At 45.5% G+C, this 11,522-nt stretch overlaps 1 protein-coding gene across 10 annotated transcripts in view; it reads left to right on the top strand.

Annotated features, from left to right (window-relative positions):
* Positions 1 to 10,850: 10,850 nt before the first annotated feature.
* Positions 10,851 to 11,522, top strand: part of MPHOSPH8 (M-phase phosphoprotein 8) — a 50,033-nt gene continuing 49,361 nt past the window's right edge. For 2 of the 10 annotated variants that reach the window (XR_003434877.1, XM_027116763.1), the window contains exon 1: positions 10,851 to 11,336. Coding sequence is in view for 7 of the 10 variants with exons in the window: in XM_027116763.1 (XP_026972564.1) it covers positions 11,118 to 11,336 (219 nt within the window). In the remaining 3 variants the exon portion in view is untranslated. The remainder of the gene's footprint in view (positions 11,337 to 11,522) is intronic. The other 8 variants (XR_003434878.1, XM_027116764.1, XM_027116761.1 and 5 more) reach the window with 5 other exon arrangements.

Here is an 11,522-nt window from a genome sequence, read left to right as displayed (position 1 = left end):
GTAGCTTTGTGGTATAGTTTGAAGTCGGGGAGCCTGATTCCTCCAGCTCCGTTTTTCTTTCTCAAGATTGCTTTGGCTATTTGGGGTCTTTTTTGTTTCCATACAAATTGTAAAATTTTTTGTTCTAATTCTGTGAAGAATGCCATTGGTAGTTTGATAGGGATTGCATTGAATCTATAGATTGCTTTGGGTAGTATAGTCATTTTCACAATATTGATTCTTCCAATCCAAGAACATGGTATATTTCTCCATCTGTTTATGTCATCTTTGATTTCTTTCATCAGTGTTTTGTAGTTTTCGAAGTACAAGTCTTTTGTCTCCTCAGGCAGAGTTATTCCTAGGTATTTTATTCTTTTTGTTGCAATGGTAAATGGGAGTGTTTCCTTAATTTCTCCTTCTGATTTTTCGTTGTTGTTGTATAGGAATGCCAGAGATTTCTGTGCATTAATTTTATATCCTGCAACCTGACCCAAATTCATTGATTAGTTCTAGTAGTTTCTGGTGGCATCTTTAGGATTTTCTGTGTATAGTATCATGTTATCCACAAACAGTGACAGTTTTACTTCTTCTTTTCCAATTTATATTCCTTTTATTTCTCTTTCTTCTCTGATTGCTGTGTCTTGGACTTCCAAAACTATGTTGAATAAGAGTGGTGAGAGTGGACATCCTTGTCTTGTTCCTGATCTTAGTGGAAATGCTTTCAGTTTTTTACCATTGAGTATGATGCTTGCTGTGGGTTTGTCATATATGGCCTTTACCATGGTATATTCTTGCCTCCTTTGTCATAGATTAATTGACCAAAGTGTGTGGGTTTATTTCTGGGCTCTGTGTCCTGTTCTATTGATTTATGTGTCTGTTTCTGTGCCAGTACCATACTGTCTTGATTACTGTAGCTTTCTAGTATAGTCTGAAGTCAGGGAGCATGATCCCTCCAGCTCTGTTCTTCTTTCTCAAGACTGTTTTAGCTTGATTTGGCTTTGAGCCTCCCCTAGGTATCTGAGGACAGTAGAATCAGGAGGGGAGTCACCAGCTTTTTCCAGGGAGTCAAAGGGAAGGAGCAGCTGCATTTTCAAGCCTTGGAGAGAGCAGCAACCATCTAATGTAACTACAGCAAGCCCTTGGCGATCTCAAACCACCCCATCCCCAGGTATTAAAGAATTCATACATCAAAAGTGGGCCTCTCCCTAGGGAGAGATTCTGCTGCTGTGAAAAAGTAGATTCTCTCCATTTCATTTCACGAATAATGACTTTTTCATATTAATTGTTTTCTAGTTATAAAATTCACGTTCTTTTCTAAAAGCTTAGAAAGTATGTGAAAACATGAAGAAAATTAAAGATCGCCCAAAATCTCACCACCCAGCGATAACGCAGAGATAATATAACCACTGTTAGCATTTTGGTATAGAACGTTTTCCCAGTTGTATCACTGATGCTTCTCTGCACCCAGAGGGTGCTGGGAAGCCAACTGTCTGAAATAAAAGTTGTGGTTAGTAACATCTGCCGATTTGCTCAGCACGTTCCGGTAACCAGCCAGCCCCCAAAGCCCGGTCCCTCGGCAGCCCCCTGGTCTGTCCCCACACTCCCCATCTTAGTCACCCCGAGCCATCGTCGATTCTCTCTCCCTCGTCCGCACATCCCCGTTCTGTCAGCTCTGCCTCCAAAAGCCGTTTACCCTTGGCTTCTTGCCTTGAGCAGAGACCACGTCCCTGCAGCAGCAGCCTTCCTGATGTTCCTTCCATCCTGCCCATCCAGTTAACTTTCCCCAAACAACCAGTTAGATCTTAGCACACGTATTTGGCCATGTCCAATAAATGTCACCTCCAAAGCAAAGCCTTTCTTGGCCACCGTCTCTCTGAACCTGGCTGGCTTGCTGAGCAGCACAGAAGATCAGGTGTTTGTCACCTTGACTTCTGTCTCTCTCATCATAAGCTCCATGAGGCAGAGGCCATGTTATCTTATTGCCAGTGCTGGTAGAGTACTAGGCACGGGGTGTATTTGTTAAATAAATGCATGAGTGTTGAATGAATGAACTTATTCAGTTAGTATGTTCTATATATTATATATTCGATAAAATATGGGATCATATTTTGCTTAATGTTTTATAATGTACTTTTTCTTTAATTAATTAATTAATTTTTTGGCTGCGTTGGGTCTTTGTTGCTGCACGTGGGCTTTCTCCAGTTGCGGCGAGCGGGGGCTACTCTTCGTTGTGGTGCGCAGGCTTCTCACTGCAATGGCTTCTCTTTGTTGCGGAACACAGGCTCTAGGCACGCAGACTGCAGTAGTTGTGGCATGTGGGCTCAGTAGTTGTGGCTCGCGGCCTCTAGAGCGCAGGCTCAGTACTTGTGGCACACAGGCTTAGTTGTTCTGCGGCATGTGGGATCGGCCTGGACCAGGGCTCGAACCCACGTCCCCTGCATTGGCAGGCGGATTCTTAACCACTACGCCACCAGGGAAGTCCTTATAACCTACTTCTAACACTTATTTTTTGCTACAAGTTTTGCTTTATACCCTTATTTATTTATTTTAAATTTTTTAAAAAAATTATTTATTTATTTATTTTTGGCTGTGTTGGGTCTTTGTTGCTGCGTGTGGGCTTTCTCTAGTTGCGGTGAGCGGGGGCTACTCTTCATTGCAGTGCACGGGCTTCACATTGCAGTAGCTTCTCTTGTGTGGAGGGCGGGCTCCAGGCGTGCAGGCTTCAGTAGTTGTGGCACATGGGCTTAGTGGTTGTGGCTTGTGGGCTCTAGAGCTCAGGCTCAGTAGTTGTGGAGCACGGGCTTAGTTGCTCCGCGGCCTGTGGGATGTTCCTGGGCCAGGGCTCAAACTCGTGTCCCCTGCATTGGCAAGCAGATTCTTAACCACTGCGCCACCAGGGAAGCCCCCCTTATTTATTTTTAAGAGTGTGATTTTTTAATGGCTGCATAGTATTTCCAAGAAATGTTGCATTGTGATTCATTGAATCAGTTCTCTAATAATAGACATTTGGGTTGTTTTGGGTTTTCTGCTAATAACAATGTTTTATTTTGTTTTCAATTATGTAATCTCAAGGTTTTCTTCTAATTCTTACAGTAAGAGTCCAGTGGACATCTTGCAGATATTTAGAGTTGGCCGACTGAGTGAAACCACAGCGTTTTTGAGCCACCTTGGCAATGTGACGCCCTTGCTGCACAGGTCCCCTGTACAGAGCTTTGTAGGAATCCTATCCTGGTAAGAGCATGCCATCTTTAGTTTCCACATTTTTCAGCCTCACAAATGTGAAGTGTTTTACTTTTTTTTTCTATAGTACATGGATCTGTTACATTAAAATCAGCCAGCTTATTGAATTCCAGAGAAAACTGAACACTTTAAATTATAATTAAGTATGTGATTTAAGTCATAGATTAATTATTATACATATTTTAAAGTGTAGTGCATGGATATGAATTGCTTCTTGAAGATAGTATCATGCGAATAGGGGACTCTCTATTTCCTGACTCTTCTGTGTGTATCTAGTCTAGGGATAGTCCAGAAATTAAAGTGCCCAGATACCATGAATTACCTATTCAAAACATAGCTCTAATTTTCTGTTTGCTTTGAATAACACTTAATAGTGTGGCTGAAACTGAAGTCACAAGGGGCAGGGGGGAAACATGATTAAATCTGTATCCTTAGTTAAATATCTAAGCAGAAACATAAAAAGAGAGACTTCCCTGGTGGCACCGTGGTTAAGAATCCGCCTTCCAATGCAGAGGACGCGGGTTCGATCCTTGTCGGGGAACTAAGAGCCCACATGGCTCGGAGCAACTGAGCCCGCTGGTCACAGCTACTGAGCCTACGCTCCACAAGGAAAGATCCCATGTGTGGCAACTAAGACACAACGCAGCCAAAAAAAAAAAAAAAAAAAAAGAACGAAGGAAAAAAAAGAAACGTAAGATCCATCTGGAGGGACTTCCCTGCTGGCGCAGTGGTTAAGCATGGTATACACACACACACACACACACACACACGCACGCACGTAATTTGGTTATGTTTTTTCAAAAGGCAAGATAATGGGAAAACTAATAAAACTAATAAAATATTATCTAGAGGGGGAAGGGGAGGAGACAAGGATGGAAGTTAGGTTTCTCCTAATGTACACTGTTTTATGGTTTTGACTTTGAAACTATGAAAATATTTTACATAATAAAGATCAGATATCAGGGAATTGAGATTGAATATGTTAAATTATGCCATGGGGACGTAGTCAGCAATGTCTGGAATACGAGGAAATAAATGGCAAGAGAAAAAAGAGAGGGGGCTTCCCTGGTGGCGCAGTGGTTGAGAGTCCGCCTGCCGATGCAGGGGACACGGGTTCGTGCCCCGGTCCGGGAAGATCCCACCTGCCGCGGAGCGGCTGGGCCCGTGAGCCGTGGCCGCTGAGCCTGCGCGTCCGGAGCCTGTGCTCCGCAACGGGAGGCGCCAAAAAAAAAAAAAAGAGAAAAAAGAGGGGAGGGGTGAAACCTATAACTTAAAGGATATTTGAAATGAGGCAATATGTAGCCTTTGTTTGGATCCTGATTTGAACAAAACCCATTGTATTAAAAAAAACCCCAACAATTACAGAAATTTAAACATTACCTGGATATTTTGTGATATTAAAGAATTATTCATTACTATCTTTAAATTTCATGCTTAGGAAAAAGTTCTTATCCCTTAGAGATAACATACTTACAGATGAAATTAAAATAAACTAGTAGGTCTATTTGTACCCTCTCACAAGAACTGATTAAATTCTCTACTCCCAGGGAACTCCCTGCCGGTCCAGTGGTTAGGACTCCAGGCTTTCACTGCCGAGGACTCGGGTTCAATCCTTGGTCAGGGAACTAAGATCCCACAAGACAGGCAGCCAAAAATAACAAAAAAACAAAAAACAAACAATGTCACACAAGCAATATTGTATAATTGCAGAGGCAGGATTTGAACCCATCTCTTAACCACCACACTACTCTGATGGCCCTTTCCCAGTTCACAGGGGAAAAAAATCAAAGATGGAGAGAATTCTCCAAATTTTCAGTTTCCCCCCATATTCTTTAGTATATGTTACCATTTGTTTGCTAACAGGTTCTAGCAGATAACAAAACAAATGAGGAAGTAGCTAATTAATATTAATGAAAAATCTCAGAATTTTTCTGAGTCTTCAGTAGACTTGAATATCTGACACCATTTCTGAACACAACTGTGAAGTTTTTACGTTATGCACATTTTACTAGTAAGTTGTTCGTGGTTTGTGTGCTAAAACTAAATATATGCCAGTTTCTTGGGTGACTCTCGGGTACTTTACAGGTAAAGAATCCAGTCGAGAAGTCCTGGGACAGTAGAAAGCAGTTTGTAAAGTAGCGTTGAGCCTGTGCTCAGAGTGGAAAGGGAGCGACAGCAAACCAACATATGAAGGGGAGAAGCAGCTTGAGTTATTCCCGTCTTACCCCTAGGTTCTTCATGACCTTTTTTTTTTTCCTTAGATTCCATATATATGTGTTAGCGTATGGTATTTGTTTTTCTCTTTCTGACTTACTTCACTCTGTAGGACAGACTCTAAAGACACAGACCTACCAGAGCATGGACTTGAGGACACGGGGAGGGGGAAGGGTAACACGTGACAAAGTGAGAGAGTGGCATGGACATATATACACTACCAAATGTAAAATGGATAGCTAGTGGGAAGCAGCCGCATGGCACAGGGAGATCGGCTCGGTGGTTTGTGACCACCTAGAGGGATGGGATAGGGAGGGTGGGAGGGAGGGAGACGCAAGAGGGAAGAGATATGGGAACATATGTATATGTATAACTGATTCACTTTGTTATAAAGCAGAAACTAACACACCATTGTAAAGCAATTATACTCTAATAAATATATTAGAAAAAAAAAAAGAAGCTTGAGTTGTCCTGGAGGCAACAAGAACGTCTGCGAAGCATGTGGAAGCCGGGCAGCGAGGAGGTTACTATATTTCAAATGTTTTGAATAAGTTCAAAGCACCATGTCAGGCCACTGGAAGAACTTTCATAAAATGTCAGAAAGGAAAAGAAAAAAGTCAGAGAGAACTGCTTTTACTAAGTATCATAATTTTTGACAGATTTTGTCTGATATAATGTGCTGGATTTGGTACCACATTACATTTCACATATAATTATATTCTGAAGTTGATGGAAAAATGTTTTTAATCTGGGAATATTCCCTGGGATTTTGAGAAAATAAAGAAAGCAAGTGAATGGCTGAGAAGAACTGAAGGGCAGTATCCATCTATCTGCCAACGGCTCGAGCTGGGGAAAGACTAGGACTCTGCCACCAAACAGCTGCTGGGGCCCCAACCCGGATACACCACTTCCCCTCTTCACAGGCTTCTTAAGTACAGTCAAGGCTGAAGCACATGAACTTGTCTTTTAAACTTTTTTCATGCTTCCATGTATACAATAATCAGATACTAATAGATACCTATAATGAAATCTAATTATGATTTTATTCAGTGTAGCAATCACTTTAAAATAAGTGGAAGCAGTCTATTGTTTTAATGAACGAACCAGCAATTATAAAATTAAAATTCCAGGGAATTCCCTGGCAGTCCAGTGGTTAGGACTCCGAGCTTTTAGTGCCGGGGACCTAGGTTCCACCCCTGGTTGGGGAGCTAAGATCCCACAAGCTGAGCAGCACAGCCAAAAAAAAGTTTTTTTAATAAAAAAATTTTAAATTCCAGTATTACAGACTTTTTGTGTTTGAATACTTTAAGGTGATGAGAGACGCATTGGGGTGGTGCTGGAGGCTTATTTCCTTCTCCCCTCTCAGGAGGCTGGCAGGGAGCCGGTGCAGCCAGGCTGAGCAAGCTGGGAGGAAACAAGCCTGTTTCTGGGCCGGGTGTTGAACCTGGGCCCCCCTGGCACTTGGTGTGCACGCTCCCTGGTATGGACCCTCAGCTGCAGATCCCTGCACAGCTGTGTTTCTTTTTTTTTTTTTTGGCTGCACCACGCAGCTTGTGGCATCGCAGGTTCCTGACCAGGGATCCCACCGGCCTGGCAGTGAAAGCACGGAGTCCTAACCACTGGCCTGCCAGGGAAGTCCCTGGACACCTTTCTTATCCTTTAGAGACACTAGGTGTCTCGAGCAATTCTTCGGTGGATCTTGCTTTTGGTGTTGCATCTAAAAATCTCATCACCAAACGAAGGCCATCTAGATTTTCTCCTATGTTATGTTCTAGAAGTTTTATAGTTTTGCATTGTTTGTTTAGGCCTCTGATCCATCTTGAGTTTTTCTTGTGAAGGGAGTGAGGTCTCTGTCCAGCCTACTCCACACGATGCCTTCCAGTCCATTTCCGCTCTGTCTTTACGTAGAACCCCGGTGTCTTTGACATACAGTCTTTCTTTTTTTTAAATAGTTTTCTTTCTTTATTTATTTTTGGCTGTGTTGTGTCTTCGTTTCTGTGCGAGGGCTTTCTCCAGGTGTGGCAAGCGGGGGCCACTCTTCATCGCGGTGCGCCGGCCTCCCACTATTGCGGCCTCTCTTGTTGCGGAGCACAGGCTCTGGACGCGCAGGCTCAGCAGCCATGGCTCATGGGCCTAGTTGCTCCGTGGCATGTGGGATCTTCCCGGACCAGGGCTCGAACCCGTGTCCCCTGCATCGGCAGGCAGATTCTCAACCACTGCGCCAAGACTGACATACAGTCTTGGCTGTCCTCCCACCCGTCCTGCCCATCACCCCTCATGCACACAGGTGCAGGGTTTCCTCCCTGCTGCGGGGCCTGCCCGCCTGCCTCTCCAGTGGCTCCCAACACCCTGATGAGGGACCCTGTGAGCCTGCTGGTGCCCGAGGGAATGGGAGGCTTGTGAGGAGCTGCCTAAAGGCCTCCTCCCACCTTCCTCCCCGATGAGGCAAGAAGCTCAGGACCTGTCCCACTACTCACACTGCAGATGTCCGGCTCCATTCGGGGCCGTGGGCCCAAGGCCAAGGGGAGCTGGCATCTTTGACTACTCTGCCTTTTGCTGTTTATATATGTATAAACCATCTAAATCTGAAACAGGCTTGTTATATCTTTACTGGCCAAATCAGTCAGGTCTTGGCCCTGGCCTGCCCTGCTTGTTTGCTTGACGTAATTACAGAAGACAAACTGGGTACCTCCTTACCAGTTTGTTACTGGAGACGTATACTAGTAAAACAAAATTTTGCAATGTTTATCGAAATTTAAATCACAATGTGGTGGTCATTTCATAATGTATAGAAATATCGAATTACTATGTTATGCACCAGGAACTAATATAGTGTTGTAGGTCAATTATGCTTCCAAAAGAAACAAGCAAACTCATGGAAAAAGAGATCAGACCTGTGGTTACCAGAGATGGGGGTGGTGGAAGGGGAGAGTGCACAAAGGTGGTCCAAAGGTGCAAACTTCCAGTCATACGACAAGTAAGTATTAGGGCCGTGATGTGCAGCATGACGTATAGAATGAGCGCTGCTGTGTGTTACATATAAGGGTTGTTCGGAGACTAAGTCCCAAGAGTTCTCTTCACAGGAAAAATATTTTTCTTTTATTTTGTGTCTATTTTTGAGATGATGGATGTTCACTAGACTTACCGTGGTCATCACTTCATCGTGTATGTAAGTCATACCATTATGCTGTACATCTAAAACTTACACAGTGCTGTATGTCAATTATATCTCAATAAAACTGGAAGAAAAAATTAAATCACTACCCTCTTTGACGTATAAATTCCGCTAGTAGGAATTCTACTTCTAGAAATTCATCTTACAGAAATATGGACACACCAACACATGCTGTATTATATGTGCATACATACACAGTGCAGTGGCAGAGCATGTGCAATAGAGCTCATTTCAAAAGTTGTATAAGGGCTTCCCTGGTGGCGCAGTGGTTTGGGGTTTGCCTGCCGATGCGGGGGACACGGGTTCGTGCCCTGGTCCGGGAGGATCCCACGTGTCGCGGAGCGGCTGGGCCCGTGAGCCATGGCCGCTGAGCCTGCACGTCCGGAGCCTGTGCTCCGCAACGGGAGAGGCCACAACAGTGAGAGGCCCGCAAAAAAAAAAAAAAAGTTGTATAAATGGGTGTTTATATATGTATGAGATAAAAATCCGTCATGTCATATTCCAAACTAGTTACCTTTGAGGAACAGGAACTTTATTTCTATCTTATACATTTTTGAATTAATTGAAAAAATTTTACAGTGAACATATATACTTAATTTCAAAAATACATAAAAGCAGAGTAAATAGTGTAATTAACTCCCTCAAGACTTAAAATGCTTAGTCAAGTTTTTGGACGCTCAGAACAGCCTTTTCTTCCCTCTTTTGCTGCTGAGGAAACGGGTTGGCTCTACTACAGGGTGTCCCACATTCTGGACATGTCTCTTTCCATTTCTCTTTCCCCATATTTCTTGTAAACTGGAAATTAGATCTAAAGTCCTGAGTAGATTAAGGATCAGCATTTCTGTCAACATGAGCCGTGAAGGCTGGTTGTTCTACTGTAATAATGCTAACATTGATCAGCGGGTTTCCACTGTGGCCTACAGCCAACACTCACCTGTGGACAGATACTTTGGCATCCAGTTTCTCTTCAGTCTTTCAGCTAACGATTCTGTTGTCTGAATCATTTTATGAAATATTGTGGTTCTCTATTTTTTCTTCTATACTTGTTAGCTGGAATTCTTGTGAAACAATCAGCTGTCCCCCATCAACTAACGTTGCTTTATATTTTTTAAACTTATTTAAAAAAAATATGGAAGCATTAGAATTGCTGTGTCTTCCCTTAGAGATGAGAGTGCCTGGCGGGCAGGCTATGGTGTAGCGATCGCTGTGTTCCTAATGCCTAGGATGCCTTCTGTGAGCCAACTCAAACATCTGGCGCTGCTCTCAAAAGGCGCCTGCCAGATCATAGTCTTAAATGAACTCAGGGAGCCCATTTAAAAGAGTTAATTTTGTAAATTAAGTTGCCAGGTGAAAATTCTCACTCGAGGATGAGGTCATTAGCCACCACAGCTGCGGACCTTCAAGGCCCCCTGAGAGGAGCTCAGGGCGGAGATTAGGAGTGAGGGGCTCTGTGCTCTGGGAAAAGCTGGAGAAGGTTTTAGGAGCCCGGTTCTCGCCTCCCCTCACATCTAGAAAGGCACAAAATCATTAACGGGGCGTCCGCTCCTCGTGGCCAGCAGCAGCGCGTGCTTGACCGCTCGTCTGCTGGCCGGTCACCCAGGCCCTGAGCTGCTGAGGCGCTGTCCCCTGGACATAGGGGACATTTTGCCCCAAATAAAACCCAACTCGCAACTCTCACCTTGTGCATTTATTTTCAGTCGACAAAGTTCACTGTTAAATAAAAAGCTCGCTGCTACAAAGACTTTATTTGCTTATTTGCAATTCAAACTGAGAAATATTTCACCTAGCAACTCTGGGCGACAATTCATTTTGAGGGGTGACTATTTTTGTCAATCATTCATAACGTGTACAAATTACTTTTATCACCTCCTCTGATTTTTCTCTGTGGGAATTAAAAAAACAAAACAAAACCCTACTAGAAATTGGAAAATAAATGTTTTCCTTATCTTTAAACAGCACTCCCTAAAATATAACAGCACTATAGGCTGTGTTTGATTGGATCCTTCACAGGCGTTAATCGAATCAAAATCACCCAGATAAGGGTCACCTGCTCTGGGCAGCGGGCGGCACGAAGAGAACCCGCCACGAACCAGACCCGCGCGCTGACCCTCTCGCCCCGCCCACTTCTCGCCCAAGTCCCGCAATCCCCGCCCACCAGCGCTACAATGCAGCCTCCGCTCCGCGGCTCCCTTCCCCTCAGCCCACACCCCGCCCACGCTCCTCAAGCCCCGCCCACCGGCGCTACACCGCGGCCTCTCCTAGCGCCTCCATCGGCCTGCTCTTCCTTCCGCCCGGGGCATCCCCACCTCGGCCAGCCCACCCGCTTCCTGTGGGTGGTGCGGGGCTGCGGCGCGCCCGCCTGACGTAATTGTTGTGCGCGCGCGTCGCTCTGGGGTCCCGAGCCCGCCATTGGCGTTTTCTAGTCAGCGGCATCCTGCTGGCGGGGGTTCGGGGCCGAGCGCGGGGCGCGCGTCGCAACCGCTCTCCCCGCGGCTGGCAGAGCTCCGTTATGGCTGCGGCGGAGGCGGAGGGGGCGAGCGCGGCTGCAGTTCCTGGTTCGGGTGCCGACGGCAGTGGCAAGTCGCCCGGAGTCGAAGGAGAGGGAGGAGGAGCGGTGGGCAAAGAGAAGGACGCGGCCGCGAAAGGAGCGGAGGCCGTCGGGGACAGTGAGGATGACGGCGAGGATGTGTTCGAGGTGGAGAAAATCCTGGACATGAAGATCGATGGGGTACATGCGGGGCCCGGGCCGGGGGGAGGCTCACGCGCGGCGATCGGCGCGGCCGGAGTGGTGCTGCCCGCTCAGGAGGCGCTGGAGGCGGTGTAGACGGATGTCCACGGCGCGGGGACATTGAGAGGAGGCTTCCTTCTTAGGCCCCGTCCGCGCCATCCCCATCCCCATCCCCGGGGGACGGCG

The sequence above is a fragment of the Aethalodelphis obliquidens genome, unplaced genomic scaffold (assembly GCF_003676395.1).
Source record: "Aethalodelphis obliquidens isolate GAN/ISIS:26980383/991018 unplaced genomic scaffold, ASM367639v1 scaffold16, whole genome shotgun sequence".
Taxonomy (NCBI): domain Eukaryota; kingdom Metazoa; phylum Chordata; class Mammalia; order Artiodactyla; family Delphinidae; genus Aethalodelphis; species Aethalodelphis obliquidens.
Note: the sequence above shows the minus strand (reverse complement) of the source record. Positions and strands in the feature narration are given on the sequence as shown.